Below are 27,746 nucleotides of genomic sequence, written 5' to 3' on the forward strand. Positions count from 1 at the left end.
CTGCCAAGTGAGTGTAAAACGTAAGCCTGTAATTGTTTTACACGATGGTAGGATTGCTGGTGTTTTTTCTGTCTCATAAACATGCAAGGTTTCAGGTACGTCTTGCTACTTCTGCTTACACTTAGGTCACACTACACATACATGTACAAGCATATGTATACACACCCCTCTGGGTTTTCTTCTATTTTCTTACTAGCTCTTGTTCTTGTTTATTTCCTCTTATCTCCATGGGGAAGTGGAACAGAATTCTTCCTCCGTAAGCTATGCGTGTTGTAAGAGGCGACTAAAATGCCAGGAGCAAGGGGCTAGTAACCCCTTCTCCTGTATATATTACTAAATGTGAAAGGAGAAACTTTTGTTTTTCCTTTTGGGCCACCCCGCCTCGGTGGGATACGGCTGGTGTGTTGAAAGAAAGAATAATGTGTCTATGAAGAGGTTCAGAGAAACTGGCTAGCCAGATGTAAGTTTTGGAGGTTGGGAAGTATATTACAGGCACTTTAAAAGTTGGGGTGGGAATAATACAGGTGAATATGCTAAAAGTAAAGCTTACTCTACTTTCCTGAACTTACCTGTATGTTCGGCTCAATTTCTAGAGTTTCAACAACCACAAACGTGAGAAGGGATTGTAAGAGTAGTGATATAAACATGTTGATGCCAAACACCAGTCCATAACTATCAGCTTTCAACTGTTTTGCAACTTGATAACTGTAAAGGAAGTTATTTATGACTATTATTATTATTATTATTTCTTTTTAACACACTTGCCAAGGTAGGGTGTGTTAAATAACAATATTATTATTTGAAGAGGGTTGGAATAGTTTTAAAAATGCAGTATTAGAATGTGGGGCAGAAGTTTGTGGTTATAGGAGGGTGGGGGCAGGAGGAAAGAGGAGTGATTGGTGGAATGATGAAGTAAAGGGTGTGATAAAAGAGAAAAAGGTAGCTTACGAGAGGTTTTTACAAAGCAGAAGTGTTATAAGAAGAGCAGAGTATATGGAGAGTAAAAGAAAGGTGAAGAGAGTGGTGAGAGAGTGCAAAAGGAGAGCAGATGAAAGAGTGGGAGAGGCACTGTCAAGAAATTTTAATGAAAATAAGAAAAAATTTTGGAGTGAATTAAACAAGTTAAGAAAGCCTAGGGAAAGTATGGATTTGTCAGTTAAAAACAGAGTAGGGGAGTTAGTAGATGGGGAGAGGGAGGTATTAGGTAGATGGCGAGAATATTTTGAGGAACTTTTAAATGTTAAGGAAGAAAGGGAGGCGGTAATTTCATGCACTGGCCAGGGAGGTATACCATCTTTTAGGAGTGAAGAAGAGCAGAATGTAAGTGTGGTGGAGGTACGTGAGGCATTACGTAGAATGAAAGGGGGTAAAGCAGCTGGAACTGATGGGATCGTGACAGAAATGTTAAAAGCAGGGGGGGATATAGTGTTGGAGTGGTTGGTACTTTTGTTTAATAAATGTATGAAAGAGGGGAAGGTACCTAGGGATTGGCGGAGAGCATGTATAGTCCCTTTATATAAAGGGAAAGGGGACAAAAGAGATTGTAAAAATTATAGAGGAATAAGTTTACTGAGTATACCAGGAAAAGTATACGGTAGGGTTATAATTGAAAGAATTAGAGGTAAGACAGAATGTAGAATTGCGGACGAGCAAGGAGGTTTCAGAGTGGGTAGGGGATGTGTAGATCAAGTGTTTACATTGAAGCATATATGTGAACAGTATTTAGATAAAGGTAGGGAAGTTTTTATTGCATTTATGGATTTAGAAAAGGCATATGATAGAGTGGATAGAGGAGCAATGTGGCAGATGTTGCAAGTATATGGAATAGGTGGTAAGTTACTAAATGCTGTAAAGAGCTTTTATGAGGATAGTGAGGCTCAGGTTAGGGTGTGTAGAAGAGAGGGAGAATACTTCCCGGTAAAAGTAGGTCTTAGACAGGGATGTGTAATGTCACCATGGTTGTTTAATATATTTATAGATGGGGTTGTAAAAGAAGTAAATGCTAGGGTGTTCGGGAGAGGGGTGGGATTAAATTATGGGGAATCAAATTCAAAATGGGAATTGACACAGTTACTTTTTGCTGATGATACTGTGCTTATGGGAGATTCTAAAGAAAAATTGCAAAGGTTAGTGGATGAGTTTGAGAATGTGTGTAAAGGTAGAAAGTTGAAAGTGAACATAGAAAAGAGTAAGGTGATGAGGGTATCAAATGATTTAGATAAAGAAAAATTGGATATCAAATTGGGGAGGAGTATGGAAGAAGTGAATGTTTTCAGATACTTGGGAGTTGACGTGTCGGTGGATGGATTTATGAAGGATGAGGTTAATCATAGAATTGATGAGGGAAAAAAGGTGAGTGGTGCGTTGAGGTATATGTGGAGTCAAAAAAACGTTATCTATGGAGGCAAAGAAGGGAATGTATGAAAGTATAGTAGTACCAACACTCTTATATGGATGTGAAGCTTGGGTGGTAAATGCAGCAGCGAGGAGACGGTTGGAGGCAGTGGAGATGTCCTGTCTAAGGGCAATGTGTGGTGTAAATATTATGCAGAAAATTCGGAGTGTGGAAATTAGGAGAAGGTGTGGAGTTAATAAAAGCATTAGCCAGAGGGCAGAAGAGGGGTTGTTGAGGTGGTTTGGTCATTTAGAGAGAATGGATCAAAGTAGAATGACATGGAAAGCATATAAATCTATAGGGGAAGGAAAGAGGGGTAGGGGTCATCCTCGAAAGGGTTGGAAAGAGGGGGTAAAGGAGGTTTTGTGGGTGAGGGGCTTGGACTTCCAGCAAGCGTGCATGAGCGTGTTAGATAGGAGTGAATGGAGACGAATGATACTTGGGACCTGACGATCTGTTGGAGTGTGAGCAGGGCAATATTTAGTGAAGGGATTCAGGGAAACCGGTTATTTTATATAACCGGACTTGAGTCCTGGAAATGGGAAGTACAATGCCTGCACTCTAAAGGAGGGGTTTGGGATATTGGCAGTTTGGAGGGATATGTTGTGTATCTCTATACGTATATGCTTCTAAACTGTTATATTCTGAGCACCTCTGCAAAAGCAGTGATAATGTGTGAGTGTGGTGAAAGTGTTGAATGATGATGAAAGTATTTTCTTTTTGGGGATTTTCTTTCTTTTTTTTGGGTCACCCTGCCTCGGTGGGAGACGACCGACTTGTTGAAAAAAAAAAAAAAAAAATAATATTATCAATAATATTATCAATAATAATAATAATATGTAATAGTATGGAGTAGTATGGAAGAAGTGAATGTTTTCAAATATTTGGGAGTTGACGTGTCAGCGAATGGATTTATGAAGGATGAGGTTAATCATAGAATTGATGAAGGAAAAAAGGTGAGTGGTGCATTGAGGTATATGTGGAGGCAAAAAATGTTACCTATGGAGGTAAAGAAGGGAATGTATGAAAGTATAGTAGTACCAACACTCTTATATGGGTGTGAAGCTTGGGTTGTAAATGCTGCAGCAAGGAGGCGGTTGGAGGCAGTGGAGATGTCCCGTCTAAGAGCAATGTGTGGTGTAAATATTATGCAGAAAATTCGGAGTGTGGAAATTAGGAAAAGGTGTGGAGTTAATAAAAGTATTAGTCAGAGAGCTGAAGAGGGTTTTTTGAGGTGGTTTGGTCATTTAGAGAGAATGGATCAAAGTAGAATGACATGGAGAGTGTATATATCTGTAGGGGAAGGAAGGCAGGGTAGGGGTCGTCCTCGAAAAGGTTGGAGGGAGGGGGTAAAGGAGGTGTTGTGGGCGAGGGGTTTGGACTTCCAGCAAGCGTGCGTGAGCGTGTTAGATAGGAGTGAATGGAGACAAATGGTATTTGGGACCTGACGATCTGTTGGAGTGTGAGCAGAGTAATATTTAGTGAAGGGATTCAGGGAAACCGGTTATTTTATATAACCGGACTTGAGTCCTGGAAATGGGAAGTACAATGCCTGCACTCTAAAGGAGGGGTTTGGGATATTGGCAGTTTGGAGAGATATATTGTGTATTTTTATACGTATATACTTCTAAACTGTTGTATTCTGGGCACCTCTGCTAAAACAGTGATTATGTGTGAGTGAGGTGAAAATGTTGAATGATGATGAAAGTATTTTCTTTTTGGGGATTTTCTTTCTCTTTGGGTCACCCTGCCTCGGTGGGAGACGGCCGACTTGTTGAAAAAAAAAAATACAAAAAAAAGGAAACAATACATTCACCATCACTCATTCAATAGCTGTCTTGCCAGAAGTGTGCAGATATCATAATTTAAATGACCCTCTTAAATGCAATATCTCCATCCCTCTTTCAAAGTGAGGTAGTATAATAGCTCTTACCCTGTACAATTGATTGGTGTAAAACAAAAGTAAAAAAAAGTGCAAGCACTGCATTTCTCACTTCAGGACTCGAGTCCAGCTAACCAGTTTTCCTGAATCCCTTCATGTTACTTTGCTCATACTCTAACAACATGATCTAACATACACACAAGCCTGCTGGATGCTGAAGCCCCTAACACTCAAAACCTCCTTTACATTCTCCCTTCACCCTTTCCTGGGATGCCACCTATCCCTCTTCCCTTCCACCTCAGTTATATACACTCTTTTGTTTGCATTATGTTATGCTGCTCCATACTTTTTTAAGTGCACAAAACACCTCAACAAACCCTACTCAGGCATTTAACTTACACTTTCAGTAACCCCACCATCTTTAAATTTCTACACTCCAAATTTTCTGCATAATATTCACATCATGTACTGCTCTCAAACATGGTATCTCCACTACCTCTAACACCTTTCCTACTACAATGTTTAAAAATCCAATGCCTCACACCCACATAAAAGTGTTGGTACCATTACACTCTGGTACATTCCATGTTTGCCTGCATAAATAAATGTCTTTCTTTTCACAGATGCTTCAACATACTGCCTATCTTTATCTCATAATTTATTTATTCTAAGGTTCGCTTTGACTTTACAGATTCATCTGCTAACATGTCTACTCATAATTACCATATCTAAATTCATTCACTTCCTCTATTCCGGGTCATTACATGGAGAAGACCTGGCCAGGACCTGTCCTGGCAAACCTACCTGAATCTGAACCTCTGCCTCCAATCTGATATCTGGACATGTTTCCAGTATAATGTAGCACATGTATTAATATAGCCAATTTCCACAGCATGGCACATTTTTGTCTTAAAACAAATGATCTTGGGAAAAATAAATAAATAAATAAATGACATGTCACCCTGCCTGTTTTTTTTTTTAACACATCGGTAACACATCGGCTGTCTCCCACCAAGGCAGGGTGACCCAAAAAAGAAAAACAATTTCACCATCATTCATGCATAATCAGTGTCATTGCAGAGGCACTCAGATATGGCAGTTCAGATGTCACTCCAAACAGCAAATATCCCAAACCCCTCCTTTACAGTGCAGGCACTGTACTCTCCACCTCTTGGACTCAAAAGTCTAGCTAACCGGCTTGTAATTGTCTGCATTTATTTTTGGGAGGGGGAACATTTTTGGATAACTTAAGTAGGTAGTTAACTCTTAAGTACAATTCCTAAGCTCTCACTCACACTCTCTCTAGTTTGCTCACATTTTGTGTGCACACAATGTCTGTAATAAACACAGATAAATCATACAAAATAGAAATAGACATTCCAGTACAACCTAAAAATTACTCCTTAAATCTGAAGATAAACAGAATGGGATGGGATGAAAAAATAGAGGCATGCCAATTTAGACAGGATAAAATAATTGACAAGAAGTCAAAAAAAGTTATGAATTATGTAGCAACAAAAGTCATGAGGACAGTCGTAGGCAGCACACGATTAACAGGAAGTAAATTTCATGAGCTACAAAAAGAATGAAGAATTAGCAAGGCAGATACAGTAAAAAACATGAGGACAGAATTAGTGGGAGTACAAATGTAACAAAAGAGTACAATAAAAAGTCAAGATCAGATACACAAGACAACAGAAAATGAGAAAAGAAAGACTCAAGCAAATCTATCATATATGAGAACTATGCAAGTGCAGTCAAATAAAATAGTAAAAACAGATGAGAAGAAAGAGAACCCAGATATCATAAATATAAAAATAAAAAAGAAACAGTTGCATATAATCCTAAGCTTTTGAAGGAAATTGTCAATAAAACAATCATTTTTTAACAAGTGTGCTTTAAAAAACTTCACATCAAGAGCATACCCCTCAAGGGAGGTTCCATGATGAGTGAGGGGATCATGATGCAAGGAATTGAATTTGTCCTCCTCTTTCTTGGATCGAACCTGACTGCTTCCTATTCCCCAAGTGCTGCATGACCCCTACAGGTTTTGCACTTACCCCTGAATATAATAATAATAATATAGAACATACGTTAAGATAGAGAGGATACGAACACAAGTGCCAGGAGTATCAAAACCTCTTAACCTCATCATTAGAGGTACATAGTAAAGTCAATTTATACCTAATATTAAATTTAAAGAAATTCTTGATGTTAGAGAGTAACCTCTCAGACTTTTTTCCCTCCCTATCATATAGGACTCAAATATGTAAACCTACAAACTGTTCTCTAATTAGAGTAGTCAGTTTCATATGAATTGCCCTTGTACAGTTCTCTATGCTTGAAATTTCAATTAAAATTCAGTATTTCTTATTTTTTGTTAGGTTAAGCTTAGTTAGGTTAACGTATTTGGCACTGAGAAGAAAACTGATGAATTTGCCAATGAGGAAAAAAACTGCATACTGAGCAAAAATTGCATTTTCTATGTAAAAATGTGTATCACTCTTTAAAATGAGACTAGTTTAATCAAAAATGTATGGTTGGATACTGAGATACTGCTGCAAACATGTTGCAAATACTTGTAGGCAATCTTCTCAAAAGTGACATTTGGTAAATTGATTGATTTTATGTTGCAAAGGTTTGTAGGCAATTTTCATAAAAGTGGCATATGGCTAGTTTATCGTTTTTTTTTTCCTCAGCGCCTCATGTATTAGCTTATATTTCCATACAACTACTCAACAATGCCAAAATTTAAAGAGATTGGTGGCTTACATCTGGCAGTGTAGAGCACATATTAAAATTTTGAGCATGCATTTTCACTTGCATGGTAAAATACCAGAGGAGAGCATAAATTAAAATTCTGAGCATGCACTATCACTTGCATGGTAAAATACCAGTGAAAAGCATATATTAAAATTTTGAACATGCACTTTCATTTGCATGATAAAATACACATAGGACAGGCTGAAACCTGATGATTATAGATTAATATGCATCAATCTATATTTCCATTTAACTATCTGAAAATGATAAAATAAAAAAAGACGAGTGGACTACGACTGGTGGTACAGGGCACACAGCAAAATTTTGTGAAGGACAGGTTGAACCTTAATGATTAAAGGGATTTGCCACTTACTTCCTGACAGAACATTAATTAAAGTCATTATGGGTTTTTCTTCGGCTGATATGGAAGGAAGAATACTGTATTAATAATGGAACATAACTATAGCATATAACAATCTGATATGTATAGTATATTTTCATCTACTTAATTTAAAGTTTGGCAAAAGGAATGCAGTTAAATCTCACATAATGTGAGGATTAAGTTCCTAAAGTCAATGATTTATGTAATCTTGTTCTATTTAATACGAATATTTTTTTTTTTTAACAAGTTGGCCGTCTCCCACCGAGGCAGGGTGACCCCAAAAAGAAAATCCCCAACAAGAAAATACTTTCATCATCATTCAACACTTTCACCTCACTCACATATAATCACTGTCTATGCAGAGGTGCTCAGATATGACAGTTTAGAAGTCCCTCCAAACTGTCAATATCCCAAACCCTTAGATTCTTGACACCTACAAGAAAAACCAAACAATTTATTATAAATGTCTTATTTCATCAAAAATAACAGTTTTAATAACTTACATTGTAGATTTCATTACTAATTGATCTAGAAATACATGATATGTACACAAAACCTAAATATAAAGTTACTTTCTAAATAAATTTATTTACATAAGGTCCAGGGGAAACTTGTGTTTGAAGCAGTATACTGTATTCATTTCAAAGAAAATAGATAAGGTGTTTCTCCTAGAGAAAATGGATAAGGCTAATGCACTTCCAGCAACTATCATTAATTTAATACACACACTTTTCAGTTTTCGACCCTGTGGGCCCTAGAGACTAGGTGTAGTTATGCAAGGTTCGGCAAGATGTGGGTGTTTGGCCCTTCTCCTCCAATGGGAATCGTCATTTTTAGATGAATCTCTATCAACTGAGGATTGGGCACACACCTCATCCAAAGCCACCTGTCTGCAAGTGCTCCTGCCCTTCCCTCTGTGTAGCTCATGTTGTGCCACTGCCTGTGGAACGCATTTTAACGGTTTACCTATGCCCTAGTCCTTTCCATTTTTGTCACGGCTTTTATAATTGCTAGGGTGCCTGTAGGGATCTCTGGGAACTTTTAGGGAAGTCTTTTGTCATTAATTATTTAATGGCGTTATTAACTGCTGCTGGTTACTGTAACTTAGTATTGCAATATTTATTTGTATTGTGTTTTATTCATGTTCATACCTCTTATTAGTTGTTGTATTGTGTTTTATTCATGTTCATACCTCTTATTAGTTGTTAATTTCATCTCTGTCAAAGTGTTCTGTAAACATCACACATACCACTATTACTATTACTACTACACTCTTATTAGTTTACAATATCATGAAAGAATATTACCCTACCTGAAATTCTTTGTTACTCTTGCATTTTGATACACAGTATGAATATGCATTTGGAGATTTTTATGCTAAAAACTAACATGAAAGAATATTACCTACCTAAAATACTTTACTGCTCTTACTTGTTGATATATAGTATATACATTAGAAGATGGTTATGTAACACAGTCTAATAGTAGACAGCTGTGGATCGTCTGTTTCATTGCTGATATTTCTTGTACATTTCACTACATGTTTCCAGGGGTGCAATCAGAATTTCTAGACTGGGAGGCTTTGGGGTGGCTATCTTGTTGGAAGAGGGATAGCTAGAAGATTTGTTCTGAAGTAGGTTATTATTACTATTTTTATTTAGGGGGAATTTTGGGAGACTGAAACCCTCGAGCCCCACCCTCCCTTGCACTTCTCATTTATAATAGTAAACCTGGAGTGTGTTCCCGGGGTCAATGCCCCCCATGGCCTGGTTCATGACCAGGCCTCATAGTGGATCAGGCAAGACTTTTATCATACTTTAAATTTCTTGTTCCTCTTGCTCATCGATAAATATGTGTTTGGAGATATCAAGCCACTTTTCAATGTATGAGGAAGAAATACTGTATAACCCAAAGCTGAGCAATGAAAGAAAAGGGAACAGGAGTTCCCTTTGTGAAAAAATAAACTAAAATTTCCCAATTAGGCCAGATGGGCCCTACTGCCTAAGCCCCAGCAGAGGACACCTACATACTCACCTGAGTTCAGTAACCAGCTTCCCTCCAAAACTATTAAATAAATATCCGCAGAGTGAAAAAATAGTGCCCCTCTTATAATGTGCCCATAGGAAGAACAAGATAAGGACAAGCATCCCACAGGAAAATTAGTCATCAATGCACAGGAGAGAGCAAGACGCCCACACACCAAGGCTGACACATAAGTTCCCAAGAGCTAGGTGATGAAAGATAAGGGAATAGCAGTTCCATTTGCAGAAAGAAGCAGAAACAACAAGGTTCCCAATTAGGCCAGGTGTTTTTCCCTGTCTAAGCACTAGCAGAGCGGGACACCTATATCTTCACCCAAGTTCAGCAACTGGCTTTCTACCAAAACCATTACCAGGTAAATATTCAGTGGAAAAAATGTAGCTGATGAGTGGTGTCCCTCCTGTAATGTGCCTAATGGGCAAAATAAGATGAGGGCAAGTACCCCAGAGCAATTGGTGGAAATTTATCGCCTATACTCAGGCAAGAGCAAGACGTCCACAATAATACCAAGGCTACCGCAGAAGTTCCCATCTTTTTATGTTTTATCAGCTTATGGCTGTGGGCCATTTGCTGAGGGTTTATAGAGGCACTACCGAATGCTGTGTATTTAGAGTCAACAGCCAGCTGTCCCTAGGTGTAGAAATCTGTGAAGAGAAACATTTTCCACCCTGAGCCACCTTTCAAAAAATTTCATGGCACATACACTCTGTCAAGATGGAGTATTTTATTTAAAACATGTTATGCAAGACCTTTCTGTAAATTAAGAAACAGTACAGGTCATGATACAAGCAAGAATGATTACAAAGATTACACAGTTGGTAAGAAGTTATTGAGCAGAAGTGTTAATTAATATCTACAAAATAATCAAACTGTGTGGCTGACTTTTTTTTTTTTCTCAACAAACTTGCTGTATCCCACCAAGGCAGGGTGGCCTAAAAAGAAAAACGAAAGTTTCTCTTTTAAAATCTAGTAATTTATATAGGAGAAGGGGTTACTAGCCCCTTGCTCCCGGCATTTTAGTCACCTCTTACAACATGCATGGCTTACGGAGGAAGAATTCTGTTCCACTTCCCCATGGAGATAAGAGGAAATAAACAAGAATAAGAACTAGAAAGAAAATAGAAGAAAACCCAGAGGGGTGTGTATATATATATGTTTGTACATGTATGTGTAGTGTGACCTAAGTGTAAGAAGTAGCAAGACGTACCGGTACTGAAATCTTACATGTTTATGAGACAGAAAAAAGACACCAGCAATCATACCATCATGTAAAACAATTACAGGTTTCTGTTTTACACTCACTTAGCAGGACGGTAGTACCTCCCTGGACGGTTGCTGTCTACCAACCTACTACCTACATAAAGAGCAAAATATCAGTTTCATGTGGAAGACTAACTTACCTAGCAACTGTGATTAAAACTTGATAGGAAACTCTGAAGACAATGTAGTTGATATAACCCACTGCGATTGATGATGTGAGACCCATGAAGAATAAAAGAAGGCCATCAATCAAAGAAATAATTGCCAAAGTTCCCTCTCCAAAATATTCCCAGTTAAGATGCAGGTATCCCACACCGAATGCTGCCAGAGCACCTGTAGTAATGAAAGATAACAATTATTAGTGAAATAATGGCCCATATGGGTTTAGTGATTTTTTTATTACAATATGTTAATGATATGAAAGATAATGAAACTCCCTTCCTGTACATTTAAATACTTTCTTATCAACAGTTTTAACATTAACATTCTATAATAGGAGAAGACATCCCTTGCTTGAAGAAAGGAATGTTAAGCTTAGAAAGCAAATAACATTTACATTAAGGCAGCATGAATGTTACAAATGGTGTATAATACTGTACCAACAAGTTGAAGAGTAAAATACATGAGCAACACTAAAGTCTTTATTGATGAAACATTTTGCCTGCACTGCAGGCTTCATCAGTCAATTACAGAGACATCAGCACTGGTGGAAGACGAAGTAGAGAGTTACTTTTACTTCCACCAGCTTTTTCTCACCTTCATCTACTTACAGCTTCCACCAGTGCAACTGTCTCCGTAATTAACTGATGAGGCCTGCAGTGAAGGCATAACATTTTATCTATATAGATTCCTAATGTTGCCTATACATCTTACTCTTCAGGGCAGCATGAAGTTACACACTGGTACATAACCTGCTAACTATCCAAGTGTTTAATTACAGAACAGTAGTAATAAGAAACATGAAGACTAGTGCTGGAAGACATTGAAAAACTATGCAGTCAATCAACATTTGGAATGGTTGGGGAACAGAGTGAAACTTATTTTCATGGCTAAGTACTTGGTGCGGGTGAAGGACTCCTGATGAACAGAATTGCTATCCTCCTCAGTCTTCAATCAAACCTGATTACCTCCCATTCCCCAGGCACTTATAACCCTTAGAGTTAGCACTTTCCCACGAATATACAGAATAAGAAATTCCCGAATTCTGAAACTCATGTGTTGCTTGAGCTTTTTCAATTCTGTTTACTGCAGTAACTATTCTGCATCTACATACTCTTAATTTTAATTTAACATAAATTTAAATTAATTTCTTTATATCACATACACACTGCAGAAGGCTTACTGGAGGTCTCTCTCACTCACCCACACCCACTCATGTTCCTGTCTAATCTATATTTAAAGCTACCCAAAGTTCTAGCCTCAATGACATTACCTGGCAGTTTGTCCCACTCATCTACAATTCTACTGCCAAACCAGTATTTCCAGGATTACCTGGAGTATACCTAGAGAGGGTTTTGGGGGTCAATGCCCCAGCAGCCCAGTCCATGACCAGGGCTCATGGTGGATCAGGGCCTGATCAACTAGGCTGTTACTGCTGGCCACATGTAAACCGACATACGAGCTACAGCCCAACTAGTATCATACCGACTTTAGATGCCTGTCCCGTGCCTTCTTGAAGACAGCCAGGGATCTATTGGTAATCCTCCTTATGTATGCTGGGAGGCAGCTGAGCAGTCTTGAGCCCCTAACACTTATTGTGTTTTCTCCTAGAATGCTCATGGCACCCCTGCTTTTCAATGTGGGGATGTTACATCTCCTGTCAAATCTTTTGCTTTCACAGGGAGTGATTATCGTGGTATAAACCTTGGTAATAAATACCGACAAGTTGGTTTAGAAAGACACGTAAGCAAACACTAACATATTTATTAGAAAACGTTTCGGTCCTGGGACCTTGATCACTTCTAACATACAGAGGTAGAAAGACATTATATATATAGGCGGAGAGTGAGATGTGACGCACGTGACCTGAGGAATGTCATAAGAACATAAGAATGGAGGAACACTGTAGAAGGCCTACTGGCCCATGCGAGGCAGGTCCTTATCAAAACAACCTCTACCTATGATGAGGACGGGTAGACGATGAAATCATGTGACTCCTGTGTTGTTGGGTTGGTGCTGCTTAATAAGTACCATGTATGCCAATGTTTTTGAAATTTTGTAGTTTCCAGTGTTGCATTCTATAGTGTCGGTGACGGCGATTAGTGAGGCTTCTAGGTACCGTCGGCATCTGAGGTCTGGTTCGGTGAGAACGAGTTGTGCCTCGTTCCAGTTCATCAAATGCCCCATGGAGTCTCTGTGGAGGACACAGGCGTACCTTACATCGTCTCTGTTAGAGGCATTTCGATGCTCATTCAGGCGGACTGCAAGATCTCTGCCTGTCTCGCCTACATATTTCTTGGGACAGAACCCACAAGGGATAGTGTAGACGCCTGCTGTAGAAGTTAGAGGTGTGTGGCTGCGTTTCTTAGCGAGGTCTTTGATAGATGATGTGTTTATGGTGGAAACGTTGATGTTACTCATAGCAAGTGCCCGGCGAGTATTCGTGGCAACATCGCCACATGGGAGTACTATGAACTGTTTAGGGGGCTGTTCCATGGGCGGTTTGTTGAGGATAGCTTGTGCCTTGAGTCTGCAATCTCGGATGAAGAAAGATGGGAACTGAAGACGTGTAAAGGCTTGTGTTATGTAAGTGCATTCTTCTTCTAGAAAACAAGGGCTGGAGATGCGAAGTGCTCTCAAGAAGAAGCCAATGAGGACTCCTCTCTTAGTGCGGGTGTCTTGGTGTGAATAGAAGTGTATAAGATCGTCCTTGTTGGTAGGTTTTCTATACACTTTGAAGAGAAGTTTGTCACTGTCGGGAGATCTGCACAGTAGAACATCGAGGAAAGGAAGTTTGCCATCATTTTCGAGTTCAAGTGTAAACTTTATTGATGGTTCAACTGCATTGATCTTGTTGAGAAGGGCCTGGATATTGAGACGTCTCGGATAGAAAACCAATATATCATCAACATATCTTAGCCAGGTAACGGTGTTGGGAATGAGGGTGCTGAATTTCTCTGTCTCCAGGTTTTCCATGAAGAGGTTGGCAAGCACAGCACTGAGCGGACTGCCCATTGCCATCCCAAAGCACTGTTTGTAACAGTTGTCCTGATACTTGAAGAAGTTGAAATTAACACAAAGTTCCACTAGATTGATGAAATCTAGAAGAGGTAAAGGGAGGTCGTGGTTTCCTCATCATAGGTAGAGGTTGTTTTGATAAGGACCTGCCTCGCATGGGCCAGTAGGCCTTCTACAGTGTTCCTCCATTCTTTGTTCTTATGACATTCCTCAGGTCACGTGTGTCACATCTCACTCTCCGCCTATATATATAATGTCTTTCTACCTCTGTATGTTAGAAGTGATCAAGGTCCCAGGACCGAAACGTTTTCTAATAAATATGTTATAGTGTTTGCTTACGTGTCTTTCTAAACCAGTGATTATCGTGTGCAGATTTGGGACTAGTCCCTCTAGGATTTTCCAAGTGTATATGAGTATGCATCTTTCTTCCCTGCATTCCAGGGAGTACAAATCAAGGGATTTCAACCATTCCCAGCAATTTAGGTGCTTTATAGTACTCATACATGCCGTGAAATTTCTCTGTATATTCTCCAGGTCTGCAATTTTGTGGAAGAGATTCATCATGGGCTTGGCATCCTGAGTTTAGAAGGTTCTCATTATCCATCCTATCATTTTCCTAGTAGATGTGGTAGATACATTGTTGTGATTTTTGAAAGTGAGATCCTCTGACATTATCACTCCCAGGTTCTTCACATTAGTTTTTCACTCTATTGTGGCTGGAATTTGTTTTATACTCCGATACAGCTTTAATTTCCTCAAGTTTTCCATAGCAAAGTAATTGAAATTTATCTTCATTGAACCTCATATTGTTTTCTGTGGCCCATTTACAGATTAGTTGACATCCGCTTGGAGACTTACAGTGTCTTCAATGGATGATACTGTCATGAAAATTCAGGTGTCATCTGCAAAGGAAGACAAAAAAAGACTAATGCCAACAACATTTGGTTTTCCCAGGCAATCACCCATCCAAGTACTAGCCAATCCCAATGTTGTTTAACTTCGCTGATCAGGCAAGAAGCGGTGTGTTCAATGTGGTATGGCCAATTAGGAAATTTTTAGTATTGTACTCTAATTATGTTGTCATTTGATAATTTTTTGAAGCCATTGAATTTACAGGCTAAGTAAGGGCTCTTGTCCTGCCTAAGCTTATTTCAAAGCCCACCCCTGTCTAATGCATTCTAAAACCCTTTTATGCACCATGATGTAACCCACAACAGTCTATAACATACAAATATAGCATTTATTTATTGAGTTCTGGAGGTGGGATGTACAGTGTTTGCAGTCTAAAGGAGGGGTGGGATACATATTTGCTGTTTGGAGTGACATCTAAACTGTCTGCCCAAAATGCTCAGACATGCTAGTGGCTTTCTTTATACTTAACATTTTATACAAAGTAAATCACACACTGTAACCTTTGCAAGGAAATAAAGATTTGTACTTGTATTTGTTGTCGTATCTGCATGCCTCTGGCAAGATAGTGATAGTGTGAATGATAGTGAAAGTGTTTCTTTTTTGGGTTACCATGTTTTAGTGGGAGACAGCCAACATGTTAAAAAAAAAGTCAACATATGTAAGGATATTTTTATGGGTCTCAGCTCCCTGGGATTGAAGTCAGGTCCTTCAGTTGTGAACCAAGGCAATATCACTGAGCCACTTACGTTCACTTCAAAATCCTTCTCATAATGTTCTCTTTTTAATGAGTTTTTTTGTAAGCTCCAAAGGTGTTTCTCCAAGTTTTCAGAAAAGGTTTTCTCCAAGTACTGTACTATGTATAACTAAGATTAGAGAAAAGTTAGTTCCATTTAAAGATAACTAAAAGCTTACTGATAATAGGAAGATAAATTCTCAATTTTAAACAGTTATTTCTTTTGGTCTTCACACAAGAAGACACTAATAATATCTTAGTAATTATTACAGTGGGCCTGAGGGAAAACATTATGTAATACTGCAGTTAACAGGGATATGGTTAAGCAGGTAGACCAATTAAAGTAAAGCAAGTCCCCAGGTCCCAAGTGACTTTCTTTCAAGGGTTCTTAAAGGATGTAAAATGGAACTTAATGAATCACTACCTAAACCTTTTATTTTATCACTCCCAACAGTTATAGTGCTAGAGATGTGGAAGATAAATCATTACCATCAAATTACTGCCCAATAAGCTTGACCTCAATAGCAGGCAAATTATTAGTCAGTTATAACTGATATAATTAATAAGAATCCACCTTGATGAGCATAATTTGACAAGTCTCATCTCTGATTCACAAGGGGGTTGTTCATACCTCACAAATGTACTGATGTTCTTCAGTAAAGTATATGAGGCTGTGTATAAAGATATATTTCTGTATTAGTAAAGCTTTTCATGAAGTAAAACAAAAGATTTTTTAAAAAAGTGGCAATACCTGGCACAGGGAGAAATTTTCTCAAATAGACAGAGGCATGGGGGACCAACAGGGAAGAGAACTCCCATTAATGGGGTAAAATCAGAATGAGGCCAGTCACTCGTGGCATATATGACCTGCACTTTAAAGGAGGGGTTTGGGATATTGGCAGTTTGGAGGGATATGTTGTGTATCTCTATACGTATATGCTTCTAAACTGTTGTATTCTGAGCACCTCTGCAAAAGCAGTGATAATGTGTGTGTGTGGTGAAAGTGTTGAATGATGATGAAAGTATTTTCTTTTTGGGGATTTTCTTTCTTTTTTTTTTGGGTCACCCTGCCTCGGTGGGAGACGACCGACTTGTTGACAAAAAAAAAAAAAAAAAAAAAAAAAAAATGACCTTGATGAGGGAACAAATAGTGACATGAGCAAATTCGTTGACACACAAAAATAGGTTAAATAGCAGATTCGGAGGAGGATACCACTGAACTTCAGCAAGACTTACACAAGCTAATGGCGTGGTCCAAAAAAGTGACAGATGCAGTTCACAGTAGATAAACCCAGTCCTAATCCTTGGTAACATCAATAACCCTGGCAATTATCAACTGAATATGCAGAACGTTATCATATAGAATGTAAAAGGGACTTGGGAGTCATGGTAAGTAGAAATCCAAAGCCTAGACAGCAGTGCCTAAGTGTGTACAATGAGGCTAACAGATTACTTGGGTTTATATCAGGAAGTGTAAGTACCAGTAGTCCAGAGGTTTTACTATACATGTAACAGTATACATCACTAATATGGCCTCACTTAGATTATGCTCCACAGTTCTGGTCTTCACTCTACAGAATAAAGAACATACAGAAAAGGATGATAAAATTAATCCACTTTATATGGGATCTTTCATACAAAAGTAGAGTGAGGGACCTCTTGAAAGACAAAGAATGAGGTGAGACATGGTTCAAGTATACAACTTAAAAATCCAATCAAACAAAAACTCAAAATAAAATCTATATTTATAAAGGATGTAGAAAGTACTGGTTCAGGAACAGAGTTGTTGATGAGTGAAACAATCTGACAAACAGGGTCATAGAAGCTATAACCTTAGGAAGCTTCAAAAACAGGTTAGGTAAATATACGAATGAGAAGGCTTGAATTGGTTATTAGGATTATGGAAGCCATTTCCTTGGAGAGCTTAGATAATAGGTTGAATAAATATATGAGTGGAAAGGGGTGAATATGAGAACACTGCAACAGGCTAGGAACACTGCAACAAGCCAGTAGGCCTATTGCAGCGACCCTAAAGTGTTCCTCCATTCTTATGTTGATAGACAATATGGACAGTTCAAGACATTTATTTCCACAGTGCACACCTCTGTCTTATATAATTTACATGTCTACTTTATAACTTGAAGGAAGTAGGTGGCTCATAGCTCAGTGACAGTGCCTTCAGTTCCCACTCAAAGGATATGGGTTTGATCCTGGGGCAGGCAGAGACATAAGCAAGTTTTTTCATATCTATTGCCATTATTCATCTAGCAGTCAATAAATACAGGCAGGCCCCACTTTGCAGCACTTCGTTTTACAGTGTTTCGCTAATGCAACAGTTTTCAATTATACCCATTCTTCATTTATTCAGACTACCTACAATAAATATATTCACCACTCGCTATAGGCTAAGGATGAATTTATTTTAAGGTAAGTAATGCATGTGCTGTATATGCATTTTTTAGGCCTAGCTCTATTGCTCACTGAATACATGATAGTGTAAACATGTTATCAAACTGTTATATGCATTTGAAAGTGAAAAAAAGGCTATGATTCACTTTACAGCAATTTTTGCCTTACAGCATTAGCCCAGAACCTAACATGCTGTATAAGCAGGGCCTGCCTGTACAATACTTGGGTGTTAGTTGACTGTTGTGGGTTACTTCCTGAGGAGGTAGGGCAGTAGTATGGCTTAGATAGGCCTGGGCTTTGAAATGGACTAAGGTAGGATAACAGCTCATAGCCTGTAAATTCAGCAGTGTAAAAAAATAAAAGTACATCTTACTGAGTAATGTCTGTGATGCTTCAACTGCCCCATTGTATAGGTTTTCATTTTCATCCATAGGAGCAATGCTTTCCCACAAAGGCTGGATGTAATTGCCAACCTGGAAATTTCCACATGTAGCAAAGGCCCACCAAATGGACCACTTCAACAAGTACTTGTTGCTATATGCACTTTTAAAGTCATTCCAGATAAAGCCTGCAACCTGTAAAAAATATAATAATAATAATCAAAATAGCAGCAATTATATTTTTAAATTGTAAGGTATATAAATGTTACAAGATTGTGTTCTATAGAACATTTTTTTGTTAATTTAATAGCTCACAATTATAGAAAGAATTTTGGGTATATTTAAACTAGGCCTAATACTACTTAATATTATTTAACACACAGCCAATGTGAACTACCGTTTATGATTTGTTTGCGGTTAAATTAAAAAAGTTATTGTACCTACATAAAAGGGGCCTCAAGGACCCCAGTGGAAATACAGTAAGTCACTTTGTCTTCCTCTCATGGGTTATCTCTAATTTATACTATGTATGATAATTGTACTTATATGTGTCTTTGCCTAAATAAGCTGACTTACTTATTTACCAGGTATTTATCAGTGAAAGGAAGCTGTTTACCTGGAGTTTACCTGGAGAGAGTTCCGGGGGTCAACGCCCCCGCGGCCCGGTCTGTGACCAGGCCTCCTGGTGGATCAGAGCCTGATCAACCAGGCTGTTGCTGCTGGCTGCACGCAAACCAACGTACGAGCCACAGCCCGGCTGGTCAGGAACCGACTTTAGGTGCTTGTCCAGTGCCAGCTTGAAGACTGCCAGGGGTCTGTTGGTAATCCCCCTTATGTATGCTGGGAGGCAGTTGAACAGTCTCGGGCCCCTGACACTTATTGTATGGTCTCTTAACGTGCTAGTGACACCCCTGCTTTTCATTGGGGGGATGTTGCATTGTCTGCCAAGTCTTTTGCTTTCGCAGTGAGTGATTTTCGTGTGCAAGTTCGGTACTAGTCCCTCTAGGATTTTCCAGGTGTATATAATCATGTATGATAAATTAGACACATGTGCAACTCTTGGGTATCTTTATTGTGGAAACGTGCAGCAGTCATAGGTCGTGTCACATTTGTTCAATGTGGAAGTACTTAGGAATTCTTCGCTTGCCTAATTCTTGGGCACGACCTACTTCCACATTGAACAAATGTGACACGACCAATGACTGCTGCACCTCTCCTGCCATACGGTTTATAAGCTGCCTCTCCGCTGATATGCCGCATTCTATTCAAGATTGATGGACTGAACACATCGACTCAAGGTTGAGGGACTGATTACCTCATTCTCCTCCTGTTCTTCAAGTTTCTCCTACGTACGGACTGATGAAGCCACTGTGTGGCGAAACGTTTCCACAATAAAGATACCCAAGAGTTGCACATGTGTCTAATTTATCAACATGTCGGTTCTCTGAACCATTCATCTACAAAACATAATCATGTATCTCTCCCGCCTGCGTTCCAGGGAATACAGGTTCAGGAACCTCAAGCGCTCCCAGTAATTGAGGTGTTTTATCTCCGTTATGCGTGCCGTGAAGGTTCTCTGTACATTTTCTAGGTCAGCAATTTCACCTGCCTTGAAAGGTGCTGTTAGTGTGCAGCAATATTCCAGCCTGTGGAAATTTTTTTTTAATTTTCCTGAAATTAGTGTGTAAATATTAAATAATGTAATACCATGGACACCCGTGAATTCGCGGTTCTGAATTCGTGGCTTCAGTAATTCACAAATTTTCCTTAGAACCTAATTAATAATTGTTCACGGAAATCCTCGCAAATTCGTGGAATATTTTTTGTTTTTTTCGTGGCAATATACATATAATTTTTTATGCGTTTTAATGCTAAATATTAAGAAAAATTTAATAATTTTGTAACAAATAATAAGAGTTACATAAATAATAATAATAATAATAATTTAAATAAATAAATAATAATAATTTTGTAACAAATAATAATTTAATACTAAATTAAATTATTACCGTATATTTACCGTACGTATACCAAAGAAAATGGGGATGAATAAATTACAGTATACCAAAGAAAACAGGCTTGCATGAATTACAGTACATATCTGGAGAGTTTATCTGGAGAGAGTTCCGGGGGTCAACGCCCCCGCGGCCCGGTCTGTGACCAGGCCTCCTTAGGTCAGTGTCCCAGGATGCGACCCACACCAGTCGACTAACACCCAGGTACCCATTTTACTGATGGGGAACATAGACAACAGGTGGAAAGAAACACGTCCAATGTTTCTACTCTGGCTGGGAATCGAACCCAGGCCCTCACCGTGTGAAGCGAGAGCGTTAACCACCAGGCCACCAGAGCCCTATATGGAGGTAACATTAGTATTTTACAGTCTAGCACTGCGGGAGACATAGCAGTACAGTACTGTACACTGGTTTATCTTTACATTTTTTTTTTAAGGGTAATGTATGAAGCTGAGTTTGAAATTAAAGTGCTTTGGGGGGCATATTTTAGGTTTAAACTATAAAAATAGGCATCTATAGGCATTTTTTTTAACCGAGTCTGGAATTTGCAGTTTTTCCAAATTTGCGGGTGGTCTTGGAATGTAACCCCCGTGAATTTGGGGGGAGACTATTGTATTGTTTAAAAAATGTAGTGTTGGTGCGACTTTTAGAAAATTTTCTAGCCATGATAGAACCAATACACCAGTTGGGAGGGGTGTTGAAATATGGCGTAGTATAAAACAATTGGAGAATGTAATAAGAGACAAAATCTGTTTTAATCATGCCCGATAGGGAGCGTATCGGCGTGAATGGAGGACTATGAAATAAGTAAAGATCGTGGGCTCCTGTAATTGTGAAATTCAAGAGCGACTCAACTACAATAAGCTGATAAGTGGAATATAAAAGACACGGCATCATCTGGAAAGGTGGCACACCTTATGTATGTAAACTTCCTTGTTCACTACAGTAGAATGCTATGTTGGCCAACCTCTAGTATATTTGTCTCTTAGGGAAGTGTTAAGATGTGAAACCTAAGAAATATTTGGGTAAGTGTTCATTTAAACTTTGTATTTATAATGATGCACTTATTATGCAATATAAAACTGATATACAGTGGACCCCCGGTTAACGATTTTAATCCGTGCAAGAGGGATAATTGTTATGCGAAATAATCGTTATGCGAATGAATTTTCCCCATAAGAAATAATGGAAATAAAATTAATCCGTGCAAGACGCCCAAAAGTATGAAAAAAATTTTTTTTTACCACATGAAATGTTAATTTTAATACACACAAACTGAAAAAGGCATGCACAATTACATGACACTTACTTTTATTGAAGATCTGGTGATGATTGATGGGATGGGAGGAGGGGAGAGCATTATCTTCTTACTGTTTAGAAGGGGAATCCCCTTCCATTACGACTTGAGGTAGCAAGTCCTTTTCCGGGGTTACTTCCCTTCTTCTTTTAATGCCACTAGGACCAGCTTGAGAGTCACTGGACCTCTATCGCACAACAAATCTGTCCATAGAGCTCTGTACCTCCCGTTCCTTTACGATTTGTCTAAAATGGGCCACAACATTGTCATTGAAATAGTCACCAGCACGGCTTGCAACAGCTGTGTCAGGGTGATTTTCATCTATAAAGGTTTGCAGTTCAACCCACTGTGCACACATTTCCTTAATCTTTGAAGTAGGCACAATGGATTCCACAACTGGCATAGGCTTCTCAGGGTTAGCCCCAAACCCTTCAAAATCTTTCTTAATTTCCATACTAATTCTCACCCTTTTTACCACAGGGTTGGCACTAGAAGCTTTCTTGGGGCCCATGGTCACTTATTTTCCAGAAACAGCACCGAAAACACTGTAATAATACGAAATATTCCGAGTGTATGCTTGGATGTTACCGCGGAGGCTGGCTGGTAAACAATGGGACGGCCGGCACATGTGAGGCTGGCTGAGGGCACATTGGACGCGTCTCGGACGAAAATCGGTAAGCGGGTTTTTAATCGGTATGCGCGGCAAAAATTTTGCGATAAAAGTAATCGGTATGCGGAAAAATCGCTATGTGATGCCATCGTTATGCGGGGGTCCACTGTATGTAATTTATGTACGTTCTCTATATACATTCTCCTATAAATGTGTATATTTTGTGGCCCAAATCACTAATTAGTAAAGTCAGGTCATTAATAATCCAGGTCACTCCTGCCTGTCCCAACTACTGGACAACTATGACAAGGTCCTGGATTCTCTAGAAGACAAACAAAATGCAGATGTAGTATACACCAACTTTGCGAAAGCCTTCGACAAGTGTGACCATGGTGTAATAGCACACAAAATGTGTGATAAAGGAATAACAGGAAAAGTTGCTAGAGGGGTCTATAACTTCCTAACAAACAGAACACAAATAGTAGCAGCAAACGAAGTAAAGTCTGCGGCAGCTACTCTGAAAAGCTCTGTTCCACAACGCAGAGTATTCACCCCCATTCTGTTCCTCATTCTCATATCTGACATAGACAGGGATGCAAGCCACAGCGTCCTGTCTTCCTTTGCATGACAGTGTTCTTCATCGAAGACACGGCAAGACTCCAGGCAGACATCAACCAAATCTTTAAATGGGCTGCAGAAAACAATGTAAAGTTCAATAAAGAGAAATTTCAGTTACTCCAATATGGAAAAAGTGAGGAAATTAAACCTGTATCAGAGTATAAAACAAATTCCAGCCACACAATAGACCGAAAATCTAATGTAAAGGACCTGGGAGTGATAATGTCAGAGGATCTCACTTTCAGAGACCACAATAGTATCTACTGCATCTGCTTGTTCTATTTAGGCTGGAATGTTGCTGCACACTAACAGTGCCTTTCAAGGCAGGTGAAATTGTTGACCTGGAAAATGTACAGAGACCCTTCACAGCACACATAAGTATGATAAAACACCTAAATTACCGGGGACGGTTGAAGTTCCTCAACCTGTATCCCCTGGATTGCAGGCAGGAGAGATACATGATTATATATACTTGGAAAATCCTAGAGGGATTAGTATAAAATTTGCACATGAAAATCACACCCTATGAAAGCAAAAACTCAGCAGGCGATGCAACATCTCCCCATTGAAAAGCGAGGGGCACCACTAGCACAATACGAGACAAGACAATAAGTGTCAGGGGCCCAAGACTCTTCAACTGCCTCCCAGCATACATAAGGGGGATTACCAATAGGCCCCTGGCTGTCTTCAAGAAGGCTCTGGATAGGCACCTAAAGTCAGTACCTGGCCAGGCGGGCTGTGGTTCGTACATCAGTTTATGGGCAGCCAACAGTAACAGCCTGGTTGACCAGGCCCTGATCCACCATGAGGCCTGGTCAAAGACTAGGTCGTGGGGGCATTGACCCCTGAAACCCTCTCCAGGTATGCAATCTACAAACATAATTTACCAGTGTTACTGGTTTAAATTTTATAATTTATAACTATTTAAAGGTCCAGTTTATGTGAGTGTGGGATGAGTGAGTGGGTATCGAAGGAAGGATACTGTTGAGACCCAATGTCCCTAAAATCCTACCCATCGCCGAGGCACAGCTAATATCAATAAGCGTTATGTCTGTGCCCTCCACAAATTATGTGTATGTAATAATTCAGGACTGTGCCTGTAAACTTACCGCACATAATTTCTCACATGAGCTATGGAGTTGAAACTAATGATAATGCTCTTCAAAATCCAAAACATAAATTTCACAGTTTTACCGAAGTAAAACTACAAAAAATGCAAGTGCAGTAATACCTTGGATATTTTTTCTTTTATGGTCTCCTGTATGTGGTGATCACTGAGGATAACTGAACTGTCTTCTTCACTGGTGGGCAAGTATTGCTGACGGTGGAAGTATATGCTGCTGGACACAGGATCAAGACAACACGCTATGATGAAGGCTATTGTAACACTTGCCAGTGAAAAATAATTTAGGGTATGGTAGTCCATCAACTCTGTTGATGTCAGCACCTGTAAGTAAAAATTATCAATAAATGTTGGAAAAATGGACACACTGTAAGCCAATACGAGAGTAGATAACTCAAATAATAATAATAATAATAATAATAATAATAATAATAATAATAATAATAATAATAATAATAATAATAATAAAATAATAATAATAATAATTAATAATGATAATATTTTCACTTCAACCGTCTCCCATTATAAACACATTCATTATCATTCATTCAGTAGCTGTCTTGCCACAAGTATACCTTTGGTAGGTTGCGTTTTCCTGCTTCCGCAGCCCGGCCCTGGACAGGCTTTTATTTTTACACAAGTTAATTTTACAGGCTACGATCTGTTATCCAACCTTAGCTCATTTCAAAGTCCAGTCCTATCTGAGGTATACTAACCCCCCCCCCCCCCGGTGGCCCGGTGGCTAAAGCTCCCGCTTCACACACGGAGGGCCCGGGTTCGATTCCCGGCGGGTGGAAACATTTCGACACGTTTCCTTACACCTGTTGTCCTGTTCACCTAGCAGCAAATAGGTACCTGGGTGTTAGTCGACTGGTGTGGGTCGCATCCTGGGGGACAAGATTAAGGACCCCAATGGAAATAAGTTAGACAGTCCTCGATGACGCACTGACTTTCTTGGGTTATCCTGGGTGGCTAACCCTCCGGGGTTAAAAATCCGAACGAAATCTTATCTTATCTTATCCCCCAGGATGCGACCCACACCAGTCGACTAACACGCAGGTACCTACTTACTGGTAGGTGAACAGCAGCAGGTGTATGGAAACACGCCCAATGTTTCCGTGTGGTACTTGCCTGGCCATCCAGGTTATTGGTGCTGGCGACCTGCTGGCCCATGCATCCATAACAGCCGGTTGATCAGGGCTGACATCACATATTCACTCTCAAGATGACCCTTTAAACCTTCAACATCCTTCCCTCAGCTTTAGAGTGCAGGCATTGCACTTCCCACCCACAGGACTCAAATATAGCTAACCGGTTTTCCCTGAATTCCTTCATAAATATTATCTTGCTCACATTCCAACATTACATCAAGCCATAAAAACCACTTGTTTCCACTCACCCCCAATCTAACACACTCAAACAAGTATGTTTGATGTTCAAACCCCTAGTACTCAAAATGTCCCTCCAACCATTCCTGGTGTGGAAAATTGCATTTAGCTGAATGCATAATTATTTACATAACAGTAAATGAACAATGATAACTATTATTTATCAGTTAGACAAGTAGGAATTTGGGACACTTAGGTCGCAAAAAATGTCCCCCTTCGATACCTACCACTGTCATATCCACAAGTTGCTCTGGACCTATTAATTAAATGAAATATACATACACCAGGAATACTGGTAAATATATAAATTTGTGGACTGTATATTAAAAATAATAAATGGTTACATATATACACAATTACATAACAGAAGGAAAATATATCTTAATATCACTCACCAATTTGACTGGATATTAAGTTGTATCATACTCAGAAAAACCTCACTAACTAAATTTATGAAAACACTGGCCAGAATTATACACAAATCTAGAGAGCTTATCTGAGGTTCCTGGAGCTGTCTTGTCCAGTCGTCTGATATCTCAAGTTATGCAGGAATGCACATCCAACAATTTTGCTTCCTATTTGAGAGGTGTCAGCCCAATTTTAACCTCTAGAGCACGAAAAATTCTTCCCATTCACTCTAACATTCTGTTCAATTCAAAACCAAGATGGCGAGCCTCTGTGCAGACGCAGACTTTCCGTTTTCTATGACAAATATTATTAAATACAGAAAAACCTCACTAACTAAATTTATGAAAACACTGGCCAGAATTATACACAAATCTAGAGAGCTTATCTGAGGTTCCTGGAGCTGTCTTGTCCAGTCGTCTGATATCTCAAGTTATGCAGGAATGCACATCCAACAATTTTGCTTCCTATTTGAGAGGTGTCAGCCCAATTTTAACCTCTAGAGCACGAAAAATTCTTCCCATTCACTCTAACATTCTGTTCAATTCAAAACCAAGATGGCGAGCCTCTGTGCAGACGCAGACTTTCCGTTTTCTATGACAAATATTATTAAATACAGTATGGCCATCTATTTACATATAAATACTGAATTTCTGGAAAATATATACAGTATTTTCCACACCTGGGAAGATGCCTATCCCTCCTTCCTTCCATCCTAAATTTATATACTCTTAGTCATCCTTTCCTAAATAAATAAATGCTACAGACAATTTCTTACATTTAATGTAAATATTTGGTTTTCACATCCCAACCCATTCTTAATCCTCGTTACTCCTCTACAATCCTACATTATGTCTTATCCCTAACTCTTTCAATAATAATTCTATAATACATCTTATTTGGTACACTAAACAAGCTAATTTCCTTATAATTTTTTCTCTCTTGTCCCAATGTAAATGAACTATGCATGCTATTAATCCTTGAATACCTTCCATTTTCATGCATATATTATAACAGCTGTGACACTTTTTTTGTGAAGAGCCCATAGTATACATAGCATTTCAGGCAACCTTAAACTAAGGCCAACATTGATTAATAATAAAAACATATGTATACGGTAGTTGAGAAGCTGTTTTACATTACTGTGTGTGTTCACCTATATGTACTCGCCATACGTGCTTGTAGAGGTCGATACTCAGCTTCTGTCCCGGCCTCTCGATTCCGTCTTCCCAGATTCACTCTTAGCCTCGTGGACCCTATCGTAACTATTCCTAAAACTATGTATGGAATCTACCTCCACCACATCTTCGCCGAGGTCATTCCACTCTCCGACCACCCTGTGACTGAAGAAATACTTCCTAGCATCCATTCGACTCGTCTGTATCTTAACTTCCAGCTGGACCACTGAGTTTCTGTTTCCCGCTATTCGAACAGCCTGCCCCCATCCCCACAATCCATTCTTGAGTATTTTGTGTGTAGTCATTATGTCTCTTCTGGTCTTCTGTCCTCCAGGGTCGTTAGGTTCAATTTCTTTAGCTCATACAGCTTAGCTCTGGAACTAGTATCGTTGCATACTTTTCACTTTCTCCAGTTTCTTAACATGCTGTTCCTTACCAGTGTTGCGCACTCCAAAATGACCCTGACAAATATTGCATAAAGAACCCGGAATGATTCTTTGTTGAAAATCATGAAGGCCACTCTCACATTTGCCAGGCGAATACTGGCTGCAGAGGTTATTCGGTTGATGTAAGCCTCAGGTCCTCTTAGCGTGAGGTTTTTAGTTTGTCCCTCAAATCTATACTCTGTGTCTGGTCTGTGTATCTACATATTACATATATATATATATATATATATATATATATATATATATATATATATATATATATATATATATATATATATATATATATATATATATATATATATATATATATATATATATATATATATATATATA

The 27,746-nt window shown here is 39.0% G+C and overlaps 1 protein-coding gene across 9 annotated transcripts in view; it reads right to left on the reverse strand.

Moving 5' to 3' along the window:
- Window positions 1–27,746, reverse strand: part of LOC128699073 (thiamine transporter 1) — a 55,565-nt gene that overhangs the window by 10,254 nt on the left and 17,565 nt on the right. For 7 of the 9 annotated variants that reach the window (XM_070096593.1, XM_070096597.1, XM_070096589.1 and 4 more), the window contains 4 exons: window positions 24,105–24,320; window positions 18,327–18,528; window positions 10,863–11,055; window positions 570–705 (listed from right to left, as the gene is read on the reverse strand). In XM_070096593.1, the coding sequence (XP_069952694.1) occupies window positions 570–705; window positions 10,863–11,055; window positions 18,327–18,528; window positions 24,105–24,320 (747 nt within the window). The remainder of the gene's footprint in view (window positions 1–569; window positions 706–10,862; window positions 11,056–18,326; window positions 18,529–24,104; window positions 24,321–27,746) is intronic. The other 2 variants (XM_070096596.1, XM_070096595.1) reach the window with 1 other exon arrangement.

Source organism: Cherax quadricarinatus, chromosome 54, assembly GCF_038502225.1.
Source record: "Cherax quadricarinatus isolate ZL_2023a chromosome 54, ASM3850222v1, whole genome shotgun sequence".
NCBI classification, from domain to species: domain Eukaryota; kingdom Metazoa; phylum Arthropoda; class Malacostraca; order Decapoda; family Parastacidae; genus Cherax; species Cherax quadricarinatus.